Raw genomic sequence first — 21,211 nt, 5'->3', positions numbered from 1 at the left:
GGGGGCTGTGTAAGAAAGTGTATTCTCATGAGGAAACCAATATGTACAGAAATACCCTCAAACAAAAGCTGAGAATCTTTAATCTCATGGTCACTGATAGATTTCAAATGTGAGTATAGAGCCAAAAGAAACAAATCAGTTTCTCAATACTTACATTGGGCACTGTATCACAATGAAAGTACATTTAAAGTAACCATTACTTTAAATGTGGTTCTAATACTTCTGCAGATGTTGTGTTAATGCTGAATGTATATATTTTTTCCATGCAGAAAAGGGACAATACAATGCCGAGTTTTATGAACGCAGATCTAAAATGCTTGTGCAAAAGTGCAACTTCTCTTCAGATGTACACAAATGCTGTGCTTCATTTGCCCTTCTCCCACTTAGAGGAGAGATCTTTGCTCAAGTCTTTGGACCAATGAAATACCTGCATTCACAAAAAAAGCATTATGACTAAATCTCTCTGTAGGTCCAGTAGCATACAGCGGCAGAGGGGTTTCAGTTTTGGGCACTAGCAAGCTACAGATCATAGCGGATTTTAATCCATAAGTGAAAAGGCTGGAACATCTGCTGCTGTGCCTATTTAGGCCATATTTCACACTCCCTCAGGCACGGTTACCAAAGAAGAGTATCAATGAATCTATGTCTGTTGACAAACTTCTAAAACACTGTATATGTAATTGCTTTACATTGGGGGATGAGCATAAACGTATAGAATAAGAGACCTATTGTCTAAGGCTGTTTTTTGTGGAAGTCCCCCTTGAGCACGGGGTGCAGGAAACGTGCTTAGGAGTGGCCATATTCATTAGGTAGTCGAAAGAGTGCCAACTAAAAGGGCAGAGAGAGAATGTAAAATGAGTAGGGGTTTAGAGGATATCCAGAGATGGGGACAGAGGAAGATAAGAGAACAAGAGAGAGAGGAAAGAAGAACGGTTTTCTCTACGCATAATAAACTATGTTATCTCCACTTCACAGTATGTCAGTTAGCACTTTATTACAAGAGCAGAGAGGATGCCCAAGAATAGCAAAATGCAGCCCAGTGAAAATGGGAGGAGTGTCAGCGGTAACACTATGTGTGTATGTGCACACGTGTGCATGTTTGACCCATTAGGGGACAATAACAGGAACTATTGTAACCTGGGGTGAAGAGGCATGAGAATCCCTTATTTCACCTCGAACACAAACGAGGAAAATGACTGCATGACAAGTTTCTGTTCATTGTATTGAAAGTTCTCTATTTAGGCTAGCGTTCTCTGTGTAATATCTAACATAAACATCAGTTCTACACACTCTGTGTCAACCAGCAAGCCCTTTTCTGTTGTTAATAGCTTGACGGGACTTTGCAAAGACCGTTATGGAAATATCTGACACTCTCTGAGCTAGATGGGATCTGCTGAAATAACAATCCAAGCCTGAAGCATTTGTGAGAGGAGACAACAAATGGGTGGCAATAATAAGAACAAAAAGGGGGAAAAAACGGTTTACACAGAAAAAGTGGGTTTCCTTAACTTCTCTAAACAGATGTATTGCCAAACAAAACAATACAGGGTAATGTTGCAGAGTCACATTTAGATACACAGAGTGGTCAGTGACTTTATACTAGAGTCCAACAATGACTGTTCTTTTTCTGGTAACTGCTTTGAGTTTAGTAGAAAGTCATGGGCAACTTACAAGGTAAACCCATTTTGCACAGGTATATATATATATACATGCATTAATCATACAAAATACATGGAGGCATACATACCCAAGGACACGACCGCCACGCTCTCCGGCAGGAAGTGCAGTTTGAACTTAATAAGCAGGTGCACCAATATGATGCAGATCCCTAAGGCAGCAGAGGAGAGGGGTGTCATGGCGGAAACATAACAGACAAAATAAAGCATGGGAGCATGCAGACTGTGACATTTTTAAGACAATTCAAAGAAATGGATGGAGAAAACATCTGTTATTTTGGCTTCAATCCACCAATTAATCTGAAATAAATGAATCACAGCCTACACTTATAGAATGTGTACCTAGAACACAGCAGAATGCGAAGAGGCAAATTGTCTATTTTTGTATTTCGCAGAAGCTCTCGTCCAGAGTGACTTACAGTAGCAAGGGTATACATTTTCACACTTTTTTAGTCCTCCAGATGATGCCGGCCAAGGCAAGATCTGAGATTAAACTATGTCACTATGCAAATGTAAAGCTGCGGAGACAGGCAGCACTGCCTCACACATTTACTTTTTTTAACCCAACACACACAGCAATATGTGAACAGTATAACCATTTAGAGAAAACCTAGGACATAATTATGTAACATGAGGGGATATTCTGCCGTTAGGGGGTACGGCACCACCTCATGCCAACCAGAAACACCTTTGCATCGAAATGTATGTGGGGAAATTACACATCACAATTTCCCAGAGGATATCACTTAAAAGAGGCAAATTAAAACATTTGTTTCGAAAGTGGTCCTCTGTGAAAAAAAACACAATTCATGATTCAAAGAGAAGACAAAAAACATTATACCCAGGGTTGGGTAGGTTACTTTTTAAATGTAATCTGTTACAGTTAGAAGTTACTTGTCCACATTTGTAACCAGTAAAGTACTTTAAGATTACTCAAAATCAGTAAAGTAATCTGATTACTTTTAGATAAAGAGGCATTCAAAAACAAATAGGGATAGCCTATAACCAATTGAACATCCTTTGCGTGATCAATCAATGTTAAGAGTTCACATAGCTGGCCAAAAACAGAATTTGCATTTTAACTTATGGGTTTTGGACAGCGACTTTGGAAAGGGTTTCTAAACCATTTGTTTCATTCATGTTTTTAATTGCTTGAAAACACTGTGGAAAAATAAATGGCAATTCCTCAAAAAGGGTATTGACATTGTTGCATATAAAAATCAAGACATCCGTAGCTTTTCGGGTGTACACTAAATCTACAGTTTTAGCAGGTACATGTTTCTGATCCGTTTGCTCTTTGGAGAAGTTGAGTGAGAGGTTAGAGAGAAACAACCAGGCGTCATGACGGACAATGCGGCCAATATGAGACGTGTTGTGGCATTGATGGAGCTGCTTCACCTAGGCATTTCAGCACACATTACACTTACCATAACAGGCTGCTCTCAAACAAAACCAGTGATTGCACACTTGCTTGGACCTGCCTTTACACAAGCTGCTGATTGACATGGTTAACCGGTTAGTGAGCTGGAGATCCCACACAGTGATCAAAGTCAAAAACTCACACACCAAATATAGTCATTTTAAAACAGCTTTATTATAAAAGTACAAATCTGGATTAGCAGAATGGCCAAATAGTGTCTGGTAGATACTGAGGGGAATAATCTAATTATATAGATGATCAGTTCCGGGTGGATTTGCCCTTTAATTGGTTAATGGATACTATCTTCAGGGAGAGTACTTCAGAGAAGTAACCCCCAGGAAGGAGTGTTCTGTATTCAATATTATGTTGATGCTGTCATGGGGTCCATAGTTGGTCCCTGCAGCTGTGGAAAGGGCAACTTGGGCAACCGCTGATGGTCAAGAGCCCCGTCGCCATGTGGATCAACTGCAATGGTGGGGACGCAGCGATACCTTTGATGCCACCTCCCTCACGGGCCTGGATCCAATGGAAAACTTGTGAAAGTGGGGGACCATCTTTAGGCTCAAACCCTGATTTGATGGTAACGTTACTGATTACACACAGACACTCTCTTATTTAGGGGGCAAGTGGTTACACTGACAGTCACCTGCCAATATGTCAGCCTTTTTGTAAACTGCATCAAGTAAAATAAACAAAAAATACCTGCTGCCTCATGGTTAACGGATTACATGTTATCATGTCAAGGACACAATAGAGAGTACTTTGACAGCATGTAGCTCCTGTCGGGAAAGAGTAGGAAGAGTCTGTACCAACAGCACATCAAACAGTAGCTGCATCTCCTTTTCAATGTCCTGGGTTTGGCGGGTGCGGCATAATTCCAGTCTCCTGCCCCTTTGTTTCAGCGTTGCCAGGCAGTAGAGGCTGGTCTGCACTATCTGGTTCATAGAAGGCCAAGGTACGATTATGTTCGCTCAGGTTTAAAAAAAAGTAGCCAAACCCTGGTTAGACCAGAAAAATGAAAAACCTTTAGAATTGTTCCTGTCCCTATTGCTTAAAGCTAGTTTTCCTCCTCTTCAGAAAGAGATGACCCAGAGGAAAGTGGGGAAAGTAGAGTTTTCAGGAGGGGGGTAGGGTTCTTGAAGAACAAACAGTACCAGAGTTTCTCTTCAACAGTGGTCCATGCGGTCTGGGCCAGCGTTGACATACATTATCCCCTCCATTACCTCCAGGCAGGCTCCAGGCAGGCTCCAGGCAGACAGGCATCGGGCTGATCGTTGAGGAAGTCACACTGATGGCTGGAGAGGCTTCCATGCCAAGTTCTGGCAGCACTGGAAGAGCTGGTTTTCTCCTTGCTTCCCATGGAATCTATCAGCTCTATGACTAGGTTGCGAAACATCATAGTGCTGCCCTTTCTATGTCAGGTGACTCTTCCCAGTTCCAAGGAGGCAGGTGGGGCCAAGTACTGACTGATCAGTGTCATCCCAAATCTTGATTTATTTCTGTCTTTCTTGCTGAGATGAGAACAACACCTGGTTAATTATAGATAGACAGCCTCCAAAAGGTGGAATCAGACATGGTGCATGGTATTTGATTACCAGTAGGAAGTGATTTTTCTTAAATGCATGAACATACTGTACAATGTAATGTTAAATTGTTCAAAGAAGGAGACTAATTAACACAGAAGATTGAAGTTATGAACAGCAGATTCATTATGTCTAGAAGCATAAATAACATTTTTGCAGGTAATGGTTTGGCTTTCAGAACTTAATCTATGCAGGAAAGTCGGAGCGCAAAGAAACATCTTTCCTTCCGTGGGACTTTGGGTGTTTCTGGGAAGAGATTTAGCAAACATGGTCCGTGTGCGGCAACAAAATATTTACCTGTGCAGAACTACCATAAATTACATATTGTACCAGAGATTGCTTGGAGAGAATGTGAGGTCACCTGTCAAAACTCTGAATAGGAACAAAGCAGGAATCTTGCAAAAAGGACAATGATCCAAAACACACAGAACAGCTTAAAAAGAAGAGATGAAGTGTTATGGAACGGCAGAGTCAAATGTCCATATCCTAATCCTATAGAAAACGCTGTGGAGCCCTTAACCATAAAGCAGCTGAAACATTACTGTAAATAACAGTCATGTTAATATTGCTCACAGGCACAGAGTTCACAGGCACTATACAATTTGTCTATATTGTCCTTAATGTAAGAAGAAATGGCTATTGAAAATAGAATAACATCATTTTAGCATTTCATTTTAGCATTTAAAGATTACATTTTATGGAGTCTCAAATAAAATAAGTATGCCAACTTTCCGAGATTATTAGAAATAAAAAAGAAATGCAACAATCCTTTCTCAATATCATGAAAATCTATAAAGGCACGTTATTATTTCCTTCTAGTTTCATACGGAACAGCTCTATTGTTTCAGTAATAGCAAATTCATCCTATTGCGCATGCTTTAAAATTCAAGGTGGGATATGAATGAAAAACACAATCAAGCAATATGGGCCTAATCATCCTTAAATGTCAGAGGAAATTGAACGTTACAGTATACAATTTTATTAGGGCTGAAATGCAAAATAGAAAAAACATAACAGGTGATTTGCCAGGCTGATTCAGCTTTGATCTTAACCTAACTAAAAGCAAGCAACAGTGTTGAAGCACTGTTCCCTAACTCAGGGGTTAAAAGTTTACTTTTTCACTAGCGACCCACAAAAACTAATGTCTCAAACATTGCGACCCCCGCACAAGCATGCACACATAACATAAGAGGTAGACATGCATGTATAACAACTGTACAAATGCAGGCACAATGGCAATTCTAAATATGCAAAGACGAAAATTGAATGTACAAGTTTTATGTGCAACTGTAATGCAGGGATAGCAGCGGTGAGGTTCCTGAGGTAGACACTTACCTTTAACAACTGAAAACTTCCATTATCAGGTTTAGCAAAGCAGTGTCAGAGTTGCACAAGGGAGTAGTGCAACAAGGTCCCATAGTGGAGTATAGTAGGTGATGGGTCACAGAGTTCAGCAGGGTTACAGTAGATGGGAAGAATCTGTTCCTGAGCCTGCTGGTGTGGGACCGTTGGTGGCATGGATGTGAAGGGTCCCCTATGATCCCATGTGCCCTTGCACAGACACCGCTTCCACTGGAGGTCAGTGATGGCAGGAAGCTGGGCATCAGTGATGTGCTGGGCGGTTTTCGCCACAGTTTTCACAGGGCCTTCCGGTTGGCTATGGAACAGCTGCTAAACCACACTGTGGCGCAGTTTGTCTGAATTGTGCAACGGTAGAAGTTCACAAGGATCTTGGTGGACACGTGGGCTGTCTTCAGCCTACACAAAATGTACAGGTGTTGAGGGTCCAGGAAAGGTCCTCAGAAATGTAGACACCCAGGAATTTGAAACTGGACACACGCTCCACCTCAGTATCATAGATGAGGACTGGGGTGTGGCTGCAGCCTTTAGAATTCCTATAATCCACAATGAGCCCCTTGGTTTCCTTTGCGTTGAAGGCCAGGTTGTTCTCAGCACAACAATGCCACCAGGTGCTTGACCTCTTCCCTGTAGGCTGACTCAAGGGTGAAAAGGGAGTACAGGAGGGGGCTCAGCACATAACTTTGTGGATCACCGGTGTTCAGGATCAGGGTGGAGGAAGTGAGGTTGTCTAACCCAGTGTTTTTCAACCCTGCTCCTGGAGACACCCCGCCCTGCATGTTTTAGATCTCTCTATGCCCAAACATAACTGATGTAGCTCATCTAGGACTTGATAATTAGCTGATCATTTGTATCAGCTGTGATAGAGCAGGGTGAGATCTAAAACATGCAGGGCGGGGTGCCTCCAGGAGCAGGGTTGAAAAACAGTGGTCTAACCTAACAAGGACAGTTGCCGAAAGAGAGGGTGATCCCCAGGTCATGGAGTTTGTTGACTAGCCTAAAGGGTATGGCCGTTTTGAATGCTGAGCTGAAGTCTATGAATAGCGTTCTCACATAGGTGTTGGTTTTGTTCAGGTGGGTCAGGGCGGAGTGTAGAGCCGTGGAGATGGTGTCCTCTGTAGACCTGTTTGACTGGTAGGCAAACTGGTAGGGATCCAGTGTTGGGGGAGGCAGGACTTAAGGTGGGGCCAGAACTAATCACTTCATGATTGTGGGGGTGAGTGCAACCGGTCAGACGTCATTCAGGCTAAATGCGGTCGACTGCTTCGGCACTGGCACAATGGTTGCGATCTTGAAGCACGTTGGGACAACCACCTGGGCCAGTGACATGTTGAAAATGTTGGTAAAGACCTCGGCCAGCTGCCCAGCACATGCTCCGAGCACACGCCTGGGGACACCATTGGGACCAGCAACCTTGCGTGCATTCACCCTGCTCAGTGCAGATGCAGTGGATAGTCTGAGGGATGTGACGTCTGGGGGGAGTTCAGCTTTAATGGCTGGCTCTTTGATGTCGAAGTGGGCGTAGAACCTGTTTAACTCGTCGTTGAAGGAGACGTCGCTGGCTGTGGGGGCAGGATTCTTTGGCTGGTAGTCAGTGAGGGCTTGGAAGCCCTGACACATGCGTCAAGGTTCGGAGTTGTTGTGGAAGTGTTCCTCGAACCGCAGTTTGTGGTAATTTTTTGCCATCTTGATGCCCTTTTTCAGATTGGTCCTGGATAAGCTGTAGGCCTCTGCATTGCCGGATCTGAAAGCAGCGTTGCGTGCCTTAAGTAGTTGTCGGACATCTCTGTTCATCCACGGCTTCTGGTTGGGGAAGGTCTTTATTAGTTTATGGGTGGTGACATTGTTGATGCAGATGTCGATGTAATCCAGAATGGAGGAAGCATATGTTTCAATGTCCGTATGGGAGTCAAGGGTGGCTTGAGTGGCAAACAAACCCCAGTCTGCGTGTAGAAGTGAGTCTGACCCTTCTGGCCACACTTTGACTGTCCTCATTGAATGTTTCACACGTTTGATGAGGCGTAAGTACTTGGGGAGTAGAAATAGTGAAAGACGGTCAGATTGCCCCAGGTCTGGGAGGGGAATGGCTTTGTAGTCCTCCGGAATGTTTGTGTACACATGGTCTAGTGTATTGTTTCCTCTGGTGGGGCATGAGGCATTTTGGTTGGATTTGAGAAAAAAAAAAAATCTGATTTGAATGGTTGAAATCCCCTACAATCACCAAAACACCACCTGGCTATTCTGTTTGCTAATGGCAGCCTGCAGTTCTTTCATTGCTAGCTTTGCATTAGCATTCAGGGTTATGTAGACTGCCATAACAACAATACTGTAGATGTAAACTCCCGAGGCAAGTGAAAAGGCCTGCATCTAATCATCAGATAATCCAGATTGGTTGAGCAGTGACTCCAGGTTAAGTTGGTGTATGTACACCATGTTTTGTTTACATAAATACACAGTCCACCACCTCTAGTCTTACCGCTCTGAAGAGTTCTCGGTCATCCAGCTCAATTGTGTTTTCCATGAAAAACATGACGCTACAATCCATAATCCATTTGGTCAGATGATTCCCAGTCATATTTGGTCTGTCTATCTTGTTCGCCAGTGACCTACATTAGCAAGGAAAAGGCCAGGTAGTGAAGGCCAATGGGAGCTAACCTTAGCCTAGCCTGGAACACTCCACACGGCTTTGTTTACAATTTTGACGCAGTCTCCAGGCACCACCACTCGGCAGTGCGAATACCATCTCCTGGGGCATCCTCACAATCTCCAGTGGGAGGTGAAAGTTGTCAAAAACTCTTCCAGTGCATTGTGCTCTGATGTCCAGGAGTTCTGGTCTGCTATAGAGTGTTTGCTAGGCTGTACTGAGTGAATAAGCTAAGAACTATTAAGTAAATTACCGCTAAATTGCAACAACAAGGGGGTAGACAATGAGCCGCTTGGTCAGGACTTGCTAGTTTTATTAGTCCCAACTTGACTTTTTACTGGCCCGGGGCCATCTGGCCATTGCTATTGTCAAGCCCTGAATTGGTAACTGAAGTCTGACCAACTTAATAATTTAATGAGATGGGTGGGCCTGCTTTTTGGAGCTTAACAGCTGCATCCTGGGTATGATAGCCAGAATGGCAACTCGAAGATCATCCTCCACAATGAGACGTGATGTGTATTTGTTTTCAATATAATTCAATGTGGAAAATGTTGCCTCATAAGTAGGTTGATCCAAACAAAATCAGTACATCCATCGCTGCTTTGGTTTGGATAGTCATGGGATTTCCTACGCAACTGAAATCCAGAATTCAGCAAGTGTCGTTGTGGCAAACACTGGACAGCTCCATCAGCGTGTCCTCCAGGTCGGATGACAGGTGATACCCAGTTGCCGTGAACGGTTCTCGTAAACAGTCGTATCGTTATGGAGTTGTCTCATTTGGGAAGTACTTTATAAAGACCTTGGAGATGTGAAGTGATCATTTCCGTCATGTCACTGAGATCCAGTTCATTGTCCTCCACAAATTCTTCCAGCTTGGAAAATATATCGACATTGACACCTTCAGCTTGCAGAGCCCATCTCTCCAACTTTTTTGTAAATGCATTGATTTTATCAGAAAATGACTATAGTCCTATATTTGCATTTGTGCCTTGAAGTGATGAGTTCAGTACATTAAGTTTGTTGAATATACACAAGATTTACCAACCATTTGGGAGTGGTCAGATGGTCCGCGAGTTGAGTTCAGGAAAATGCACTCCTCATCATGCAGCTCAAACAGGCGGATAAGATATTTCCCACACGAAAGCCACCTGATCTTGGTATGGAACAGCAGAGCTTCAGGCTCCGAGCCCATCTCTTGGTTGAGGGTGGCGAACAGCCTGGTGTTCCTGGGACATGATTTAATGGAGTTACTGTTTTAATAGCACGTTGCTCTGCCTCCTTTCAGCTGAAAAAACATATTGATTTATCGACATGAAAGGGATGCTTGGTTTGCAAACGTCTCTTCAGTTTCACTGGCTTTAAACATTCATGTGCAAGAACCTTTGAGCAAATAACTTATTTGGGGATGATGCACATCGTTAACGGTAATGTAAGTGAATCCAAACTATAAATTCTTCTTGATATTTTTGACGTTTGAATGGCTTGTCGTGCTGGAGGGCTTAGCCCTTGCGTTTCTCATTTCCCATTGGCTTATTTTCATTGGAGGTTGATTGCTTTTCAGAAGTAATTATCTCATCAGCTGTTTGAGAGAGACTGTTGTCATGTAATGTCTTCTTGATTGTAGAGCTACGGAAAAACCACCAATCCATGTTGTAGACAATGATTATCTGCTAGCTAACTAAAAGCGTACACACAGCACTGTTCTGTGGCTCCGTAGATACCACTGTTAAGCGCAACAGATTCAACCAACCAGTTTTCATTCTGTGACGACAACGTACATTTTACATATTTAGCCTATTCTAGTTGTATTTCACCTTTTATTCAGTATAGCAGTTTTCAGGTTAATTAAAAATAGTTTTGCAAGAAGAAACCACATCTGTTTTAATGATTGCAGGTAATGATTGCGCTTTACTAACTTCACAAGCCCACATTTCTTGTTAAAACAAGTACAAACAAAAAATCATAACATTAGCCAGGCATCAGATGATCACATCCCATGTTATAATTTTTCTTTTCTGATATAATTTCTTCTTTATATTTTACTTAACGCTACTGCGTAGATGTTCCGTGCCATGTCATAAGAATTTCACTGCTCAGAATGACACTTATTTTGTGCATTTGAAAATGAAAAGACTTTGACAACACCCCTATCATGCCCCTGAACATCCACACCACCTAAGCCCTTTTTTAAACCAGAATGAACCCTGGAGAGGCAGATGACTAAAAGGTAGTCTATTAAATCTGACAGACAGTACTGACCAATAACGAGTAGACTGAAGAATATGGTCATCCCGCTGGACTGTTCCTCCTCCTGGGCCTTGACCCCAGCACCTGGCAGGATGGGCTTAGGGGTCGGCTTAGGGGTTGCCTTGACAACAGCGGTGGTAGGGTGGAGGGTGTCATTGCTGGAATTATCTGTGTCGTTTAACCTGCTGGAAGAGGGCGACGGAAGAAAAATATCATGCTGATGTGTATATTTCAAAAGATATCCTATGGATATCCCATAATTCACAGTGAACACACAGCACACTAGCCTACTACTAAAAAGATACAGATCAGATGCAGTGCTTTACTTCAGTACACCCTGTTGTCAACAGTGTGCCTGCCTCTTATCAGGTGTTTTGCGCACCACTGTGCTCTGACTTACTTTACATAGAGGACACAGTGTCATTCAACAATAATGTGTCATTTGTCCTGTGTCTCATGGGCAATTATATGTCTAAATCAAAAGGAGCATCAGGATATACAAACCCATTTCAAAAAAAGCAGGGACGCTGGGTAAAATGCTAATAAAAACAGAATGCAATAATGTGCAAATAATGTATCCCTACATGTAATTGAAAACATTACAAAGACAACACATCAAATGTTGAAACAGAGATTTTTTTATAGTCGTAGAACAATTTAGGTACATTTCGAATTTGATGTCAGCAACACGTGTCAAAACAGTTGGGACAAAGGCTTGTATACCACTGTGTTGCAAATCTTCTTCTTTTAACAATACTCTGTAAGCATTTGAGAACTGAGGAGACCAACTGCTGGAGTTTCGAAAGTTAAATGTTTTCCTATTCTTGCTTGATATTTATATTTTTGCAGGCCAGTTTAGCATCTGGACTATTTTACTACAAAGCAATCCTGTTAATATGTGCAGAATGCGGTTAGATTTTTTAAACCACAGAAAAGTTTTCCACCACACCTCAGTCCATCTTTAATGAGCTTGGGCCCAGAGCTGGATCTTGGGGATGTTATTTATGTATGGATTCTTCTTTGCATGGTAGAATTTTAACTTGCATTTGTGGATGTTGCGACATACTGTGTTCACAGACAATGGTTTTCGGAAGTGTTCCTGAGCCCATGCAGTGATGTCCCCTACAGAATTGTCTGTTTTTAATTAAGTGCTGCCTGAGGGCCCGAAAAGAACGGTCATCCAATATTGGTTTTCGGCCTTGCGTACAGAGATTTCTCTGGGTTCTCTGAATCTTTTAATGATATTATGTTCCAAAGATGATGAGATCCACAAGCTCTTTGCAGTTTTAAGTTGAGAAATGTAGTTCTTAAATTGTTGCACTATTTGCCTGCACAGACTTTCACAGAGTGGTGAACCCCTCCCCATCTTTACTTCTGAAAGACTTATCCTCTCTGGGATGCTCTTTTTATAAGCAATCATGTTACTGACATGTTGCAAATTAACCTAATAAGTTGTGAGATGTTCCACCAGGTTTTTTTTTTTTTTACATTACACAACATTTCCAGTCTTTTGTTGCCCCATCCAAGCGTTTTTGAAACCTGTTGCTGGCATCAAATTCAAAAGGGTCATATATTTTTCAAGAAACAATAACATTTCTCAGTTTCAACATTTGATATGTTGTCTGTACTTTCTTCTATTGAATATAGGACTGAAATGATTAGCACATCATTGCATTATGTTGCGTCCTAACTGTTTGGAAACAGGGTTGTACATGACAATATTGAAAACCCCGTATCAAGCCGAACTGAATAAGGAATGAAAGGATATATTTAAGTTATGTTTCCGAGGATGCAATGGATCACAGGGTCTACCAACCCGGTTGATACATCAATGTTACAAATGACAGATGTTTCACCTGCTGCAGTTTCAAGAACATTAAAAGAGCATTAAAAAAGCAATAACTTTAATTTTCACACCTGGACGATTGTTCTGCGAGGCCGTCTTTTTGCTGGTTGGATGCAAGTATATAATTTATCGGTAGCTTTTGGTTGTCCTCTGGAACAATCTTATGATCATGTTCTAATCCAACATCTCTTTCGTGTAAATCCAACAATGATTCTTGTGTCACAAATTCTGTCAAGCACGAAGTTTGCCACGTGAACCAAAGACAAACGGCAAGATGATACCCAAAGCCTTTCATTCTTAAAATAATGGCTTTGAACAGCCCTTCATTTTAAACAGGAAAGCATTGGTTTTGAAAAGAAAATACTTGCAAATCCATTCCTATTTTACCCCATCTTATCCACATCACAACTCTGCTTCCTGGTTGAACTACAAACAGGGAGTTGTAGTTTTACGTAAAACCAGGAATGTATTTAAATTGACTAGATAACGTTATGTGCTGGTGTATCGATGAAAAATATGAAATAACCAAACATTTGAACGTAAATAACAATAATTTACTATTTCTCCATCGAACTGTATTTTAGAGTGGCTGGCGAGCTTTGCCTGTACTTCGTTTCCCATAAGGCGCAGTAACTAAACTCTGAATGCATCACTTTTCTAGGGATTTGTTCGTTTTCTACCAAATGCCGTACTGCGTTATATTTCTGACTAGACTGGACATTTAACATTTCGAAAATTCGAGATTTATGCCTTTGTGAATTATTGGGAAATGTTATTAGGCGATTCATTTTCAATAGTTTGTTCAAATCTAGACCATCCATTTTGTTCCCATTTAATACTCAAAATCTATTTGGCTTAATATGCTATATAAAAAAGTGTGTTCATTTAATCTAATCAATTATTTGTGCTTGTTTGTGTAGCATTGACCTTACTAGTCCTTGCCAAAATATATGCCATGTAGACCTACAATAACATGATCAGGTTCAATTTTCACAGAATTACAGTCTAGATCTTTAATAATTTTTCATACAACATATTTTGGGCATGTCTTTGGAGTGGGATATAGCCCTTGCCAAGCCTGATGAAGAGAATCAAGATGCTGTTGTGCTATTAGTGTCCGGTCAAATCACAGATGGTATCCTCCAGCCAACATATAAATGCCTGGTTTGTGCTGAGCCTGGATCGAGCCTATGGGTTCAAGTGATGAATGTAGGTGATGACTGACTGTGTTTTGCTAGAGGCGATCACACATAACGACACATGACTCCTTTTCTCCCTCTCTTTTCTTGCCATCTCTTTGGCATGGCTCAGGGCTCCTCTCTCTCTCCCTCTCTCTTTCTCTCTGTGTGTCGCTCTGCCTTTTTTCACTCTCACTGTCGCTCTTATTCTCTCTGCCCCTTTCTCTCAGTCCTTTGTCTCTCTCTTTCGCTCTCTGCCCCTTTCTGTCTCTATCTCTACTGGAGTCCCAACCCTATCCTCTGGCATTTCTCTCAAAATGATCTATTTAAAGCCTGCACTGAGGGATATGCTTTTCTGACGTTGTGCTCAACATGTTCACATAGCCTTCACATCAAACAGACAGGTTCTGTAGCAAAAACACATTTCTACATATTTTCAAAAACATGCATGATTCATAGGACTGTCACAGATACATGGACACACACAGTTTCCAACTGACACACACACAAACAAAAATGCATGCATGAAAAAGTATGCCTGCACACATACAGATACACACCTAAGCCTACATATTTATGCACAATCCCAAATACAAACGAACATTCTCACTCTCTCTCAAAAACACACATGCACAAACATCCTAGGTCTGTCTTTGTTATAAAAATCTAATACCCAGTGCAGTCAGAAATAAAATGTGATCTCTCTTGATATTTCCACACTATGAGGTTGCAATATAACTCACACATCTTCAAAAGTAATAATATTGCCTTTCTGTGTTACAGATGGAATTTCTGCCTGTTGAGGTGTGATAACATTCAAGCCACTTGATTTCACCAACGTCTAGGGAAGGAGGTGTACTCTGTAGGACCATCCTATCACCCAATCAGGCATGTGTATGGAAATATATTGTAATTTGTTTCGTAATGCCCACGATTACACTAAGCATTTAAAGGATCCACGTGGATGCTCAGGTAAATAAAATATTCAACATGTATGTATATAATATATACACTCAGTGATTTATCAGACATACAATAACAATTTCATTGTTTCCTTTGTTTTACAAGCATTAAAGAATTAAGCAAGCCTAAGCCTACCGCAAGAATGCCACATTGCTTTTCATAAATTTTTCTTTAGGAATATTATATTAGTAATTATATATTAAGGGAAATAAATCTACTATAAAAGGCATATGCACAAGAAAGTATATATTTCCATCCATTCTGGTAACCCTAATTTATTATGTATTTCCCCATTATTTTTAAGGTGGACTAGCATGTCTACAGCTTGACATAAAACCAGCAAAGTAAGCCTATCCTTAGTGTAGAGAAAGACTTTGCACACACTCCCTATGAAAGCACCGCCCCTCATAAAGGTATGGCTCATATGTAGATGACAGCCTAGGCGCTCGTAGCTTTCCATTCATATCCACCCACCGCATAAGCGGCCGATTTTCCCAGCGACTAACTGTAGGCTAAAAATGAACTTCCACTCAATACAACATCGACACTTTTAACTGCGTTGTCGCAGTTATCTGTTCAATATTCGGACACATTCTCAATTGAAAGTCTGTGTTTTGCTGGGAACGGATTTTAAATGGACTGACAGATTCGAGTATCACTTCCCACTCGCTTTGCCAGTCATTCCAGACCTCGGAGCATCTTTAAGGCATCAACATCGCAACATTGACGGAAGCCACCAGTCTTTAGTCTAGACTAGGCAGAAGTGCGGACCTCTTACTCCAGTCCGCGGATAATAGCCTACAATTATTTCCACACTGCGTTTACATCTGGACCAGCTCGTTAGAATTGAGACAAATCATCGGGACTACTATCTCTACTGTAAAGAAGTGTTTACGTGTTTTTGCCGCCTTCGTATATAATGCCGACACATTTACGATTTCGGAGAAGGTCATTCCTTGGGCTTGTATTCCTTTTCTCACTGTCAACCTCGGCATTGTACTTCATCTATTCTGCGCCTGGTATTGGTAAGTAAGCCTCAAATTAATATGATTTCGTAAATAATACGAAATCACCATTTATATGGATATGAGATCGTCCTCATGTGTTTTGAAGATCATATGACAGCTCGCGCTAGTCACTAATGGGAGGGTTTGACCGGTAGCCTCGCGCTTCTCTGCTGAGGCAGCTCCCTGCTACAGCTAATTGTATGATTCATGATTCTGGGTTTGGGCTGGATGATGTGCGCCCATTCCAGCAATGCACCTGCTTCACGATTGTGACAATAGTGACGCTGAGGTCGTTAATGATCGTATTATTCTATAATCACAACTCTACAGGGTTCCTGCGGATATAATTCAGAAAATGTTTGGTATTTGATCAAGCCCAATTACAGCGGATTAGCATATATCCTCACTGAGGTTGGAAACATGAGATGCAGAGTGGCACATGTTTGGTTGAATATGAAATAATAGATTTGAATAGAATACATCTTAGTTCCCTAGCCTAGCCTCATTGCTGGTGATGGACTTCTGTTCGCCCCTCTTTGACGGGCCGGTCCCAGCGTATCTGCTAAGGGGAAAAGCTGCAGTCATGAGTTTCCGTCGCCCAAAGGTCATTTGTTCTTATTACACCACACTGTACCATATGCAGCTCTCTTATTTTGTCAACTATATTGTGACACTATAATTATTGCCTGATATATGCAGCCTTTGTCTCGTATTATCTACCGCTTACCATAGAAAATGTAGAATGAGGTAGAATGCCAATTCAAATTAGTTCCACAGCCTGCCCAGATTTTTTGAAAAATATTATGATTTTTTGTTGAAACAGAATCGTTATAATCATGTGGAAAATCATGTGGCATGACTTGTTAAGTTAAGTTAAGCCTCCTATGACCACTTCAACCCAGAGCTAAAAGCTCAGAAATTAATTGATGTACATTCTGAATTAAAATGTACAGAAATTATATAACTTCTAACAGTTAATATAAAAGTGAATATGATTTTGAGCAATATAAGTGGTTTGGACTAACCCCAACAACCCTGTAAAGTGAGTCTACCAATCACATGGCTCAAACAACTCCAACAGTCAGGCACAGGCCCAATCAGAGAACAGAAAGATGTGTTACAATAGGATTTTGTTATTTTTTGTTACAATAGCATGAATGCTTACATGGTTTGTTAATGTGACCTTGCTAAAACTGACAATATGGTCATATTTTTGATAAGGAAGCATTAGTCCTAAACAAGGAATATTTTCATAGTTCAGGGTTTTTTGGTTACTGGTAAAGTTTGGATGGGAGTTTTGGACAGCACCATATTGTACCTTGTCCTTCATATCATGCTTCATTATTTGTACACTGAAACTGAAGTGTCATGTGTTGGGAGTTTGTCTCTCAATTAGAAGCAACTGTGATCATTTTGTATTAAAATCCAATTCATAGCAGCAGGACGTAGTGATTGTTTCTACAGCAATAAAATGCACATACACTATTTTCTGATCGACAATTCACTTTGATTAACCAACAATACATTTCCTTTTGGCAGACCCATATTATATATTTATAAGGCATTATAAGCATTATAAGGGGCAGAACGGTTGCTTTGCAAATAAGGCATCTAACCAGTAACCCAAAGGTTTGGGACTCGAACCCTGAACCAATCAATAAATCAAATGTATTTATAAAGCCCTTTTTACAACAGCAGTTGTCACAAAGTGCTTTACAAGGACGCCTTAAACCCCAAGGAGCAAACAACAGTAGTGTTGGATTTCAGTGGCTAGGAAAAACTCCCTAAGAAGGCCAAATTTTAGGAAGAAACCTAGAGAGGACCCAGGCTCAGAGGGGTGACCAGTCCTCTTCTGGCTGTGCCGAGTGAGATATTAAGAGTCCAATTGGAATAATTAATTCATTTCTCTGGGCTAAATCCAGAGTCTATTTGATTTTAGACTAGGTCAAAAGTATGACCAGGTGGACAAGGATGGGGACAGGAATGTGAAATGTCGGTTGTTAGTGAAACACTAATTTCTACTGTGGGTATCTCTGAAATGTAAATGACAAACATATTTAGAGTGGGATATTAACTATTATAAACACTTCTGGCCAGACACACTTCTGCTACTAAATATTTACTTGGATATCCAGCACAGGAAATAAAAGTCAGCTGACTCTTGGATTGGCTAGACCCCAAAAATGGTCCAGGTTAACTCCTTGAACAATCAACAACCGATCATTAACCATCACTGGTTTAAACTTTAGTTTGCTTCTATTTTTGGACTTCAGTTACCTGTTAATTGCAAACAGTTTTCTCTCCCCTTGTGATCCCATGTTCCCTCTCTGCATTAATTCCTCCTCCTCTCTTGCTCTACATTTATCTTGGGTGTTAATGATTGTGGCATTTCAACAGCCTTGTGGCCCCCGAAAGGAAGCTGGGATGTGAAACCCAACAGGTAGCAAGTCATTAATAATAAATGTTAAATAGCATCAGGACGGCTGCAACTAAAATCGACAGTTTAGATCTCCCACGCCCTTTCCCGAGGTCTCATCTCAAAGGTTAGGGGAAGAGGTCAGGGAGGAGGAGTATAGTATGGGGTAGGTATGGTCATTGGATCCGGGTAGGAATAAGGTAGGAAATGGAGAAACGATCAGGTGATGAACGTAAAGAACCAGGGTAAGAGACATGTTGGATATCGGTCCATGGTTATACAGGTGATGAGCACGGTAGCTGTTCAATAGATGGAGGAAATGATGAACAATACATTAGTTTAAGTCATTTGGCAAATGCTTTTATCAAGAGCAACTTATTGGAGCAGCCAAGTTTAAATGTTGCACTCAGGGAGAGAACAACAGATTTATTTGAACATTGAAGAGGATTTAATTTAGCAAAGTAACGGGTACTACTCAGATGTTCGGCCACCTGACAGAAACCGATGGTCTGGTAACTGAAGTCCAAAAATAGAATAGATGGTTAATGTGTCATTACAGGCAAATGGAGTGTGTGGATAAAAAATTTGACTCAGGGTTTGAGATAGAGGGGAAAGGCTAGAAAGAATTCTGTGAAGAGATGCGGTTGATTTAGTTCAGGCAGTCATAATGAATAGAAGAATCAAAGAGTAGAGAGACGAGGAAGAATGAACATAAGTAAGGGAAAGGAAAGATATAGGTGGGATGGTGGATAGAGGGATGGGAAAGTACCCTGTTGTTCACTGTATCACTCCAAGGGACCTTTCCAGAACACCTTGGCGGACCTCCCTGTGACTCACCAGTGTGTTGTACCCAGAATGCATCTCTCTCTGAGGTCCTAGTCTCTAGTCTGTGCGTCACTCGAGCATAGCCGTACACATACTGACACAGTCAAATGAGCACAACAAACTAAATCCTGCACACACACACACACATACACACACACACACACACATGAACATATCCACACAGACACACATACATATGAGTTCAGCCTCTTGTGGCCCCGCAGCATGGAAGCTGTGATGCAGTGTGGAGGCCACAGCTGGGCTTGATTGCAGCAGTTTATTGAGAGGATCCCATCGGAGCTGGGAAAGGCACAGATTTAAACACACACGAAAAACACACACTCAGAACAAGCGAGATGAGAAGCCAGGTGCTTCACTTTGTCCCCTAAGCTTAGACGTGTGTGTTTGTGTGTGTGTGTTGTACTTCTGAACAGTTACAGTGCCATCATGCATTCACTCAGAGGGGTAGATGAGGGCCCTGACCCAAAGCCATCTATTAAATGGCTGCCTGACTTCCTGTCTGTCTGTATGCCTGTCTGCCTGCATGGTATTAACACTGAATTGGTCATTACATAATAATGTAATTCTTTATTTATTTAGTTTTCAGGCATAACCGCACCATGTGGTGTTAACAAGAACTAATTGTACAACATTCATTATTGCAATGAAAATCATTATTTATAAAACACAATGCAAATGCATTTTATTGCTGTCAGTTTCTGACACTGCAGTGTAAATTGACTGTGATTAGGATTACCAAGATTTAAGGTATCATGTCACAGTAATGATGCTACTAAAATATGTTTTCTTCCTCATGCTTCTCCCTTCGGAAGGTTTACAAAAAAGGTTGTTGTGTTCACCAGAAAGAACAGCACCATGCGCAATTTTGATGTGCAGTTTTCAAAAACCTAAATGTATGATTGAGATTTCATTCCAATTGGATGTTCTAAAACGTACCTGTTGCTCCCTGTCTATATTCTGTATGTCAGCTGCACTGAGACCAGACACAGACATTTGAAACAATGATTTGAATCAGGAAATTAATGTACTGAGAAAATTGTCTCCCGATTTTAAACACAAGTAGGAAAAATAACAAACTTTAAAGAGAAACTCCTGGTGGTTTGATAGGGGCACCGAAAACTAGCAATTAATATTGCAATATTTTAATGTACTGTAATAAAAGTAAATAATATGTTTTTATATAACTATTTGTGACTATCTATTTTCCCCCCTCATAAATAGGTAAATCTAGGCCACAGTATGATTATGTAGATGCTCCATTGGTTGGTTATTCATTTAGTATAATTGCCCTATGTGTTTAAAGGCTTTCAACCAGCAAACCAATGCTGTAGCTTAGTTTAGTGTCAATAACTGACTGTACCCTGACACACACACACACACACATGCACACTTTTATGTCTCTCCATCATATAATTGTCCCTTCCTGATAGCATGAGAGTCTGTCATTAGGAGGGCAGGAGTGGGCTTGCCAGTTGTACAGCTTTTTATGCCTGCTATTAGTAACTATGATTTTGTGTTACTAAAGGTGCCCACACACTGTGACAAGTGGTAATATAGTTCTCCTACTCAGACTCAGACTAAAGAGAGAGAATTAAATTGGGGGAGAAACTTATCTGAGAAGTCCATTTGAAAGGGCGTTGTTGTGACTGCATATATATATATATATAACTAACAAGTTTACAGGACGTATTAGTAGAGAACATCTAGTGAAAATGTCAGGGAGTTCAGATTTCCCTCGACCTACTGATGATTGGTACGTCCCCTAGAAAAAAATGGCGATGACCTCATTGTGAGTGTTTGCTCTTACTGTTTCACTGTCCTGCATTTGTGTCTGTGGCCAACGTTTTCTCTCACATCACTTCCTCCCTGCAGGTCAAATCTGTACCTTTCAAATTCGTTGTCTGGGTTTGGCCGTCTTCGTGTTGTATTCCTTCTGCAGTACATAATCAGTCCAATTGACACTGCTCCTACAATGTTTTTAGAAGTACCCTGAGGTATTCTGAACCCTGAAGCTTGAAAAAAACAT

At 41.1% G+C, this 21,211-nt stretch overlaps 2 protein-coding genes across 3 annotated transcripts in view; one reads left to right on the top strand and one right to left on the bottom strand.

Annotated features, from left to right (window-relative positions):
- The window catches only part of slc9a8 (solute carrier family 9 member 8), a 38,207-nt gene extending 25,018 nt beyond the window's left edge, over window positions 1–13,189 (bottom strand). The window contains exons 1-3 of one of the 2 annotated variants that reach the window (XM_010875814.3): window positions 12,847–13,189; window positions 10,942–11,114; window positions 1,748–1,828 (exon numbers count right to left, since the gene is read on the bottom strand). In XM_010875814.3, the coding sequence (XP_010874116.1) occupies window positions 1,748–1,828; window positions 10,942–11,114; window positions 12,847–13,070 (478 nt within the window). In that variant the 5' untranslated portion in view covers window positions 13,071–13,189. The remainder of the gene's footprint in view (window positions 1–1,747; window positions 1,829–10,941; window positions 11,115–12,846) is intronic. The other variant, XM_010875815.3, reaches the window with a different exon arrangement.
- A 2,174-nt stretch (window positions 13,190–15,363) lies between these two features.
- b4galt5 (UDP-Gal:betaGlcNAc beta 1,4- galactosyltransferase, polypeptide 5) overlaps window positions 15,364–21,211 on the top strand; it is a 29,250-nt gene continuing 23,402 nt past the window's right edge. The window contains exon 1 of the mRNA XM_010875819.3: window positions 15,364–15,941. Coding sequence (XP_010874121.2) covers window positions 15,836–15,941 — 106 coding nt within the window. The 5' untranslated portion in view covers window positions 15,364–15,835. The remainder of the gene's footprint in view (window positions 15,942–21,211) is intronic.

This window comes from Esox lucius, chromosome 12, assembly GCF_011004845.1.
Source record: "Esox lucius isolate fEsoLuc1 chromosome 12, fEsoLuc1.pri, whole genome shotgun sequence".
NCBI classification, from domain to species: domain Eukaryota; kingdom Metazoa; phylum Chordata; class Actinopteri; order Esociformes; family Esocidae; genus Esox; species Esox lucius.
This window is presented reverse-complemented; position numbering and strand designations above follow the sequence as displayed.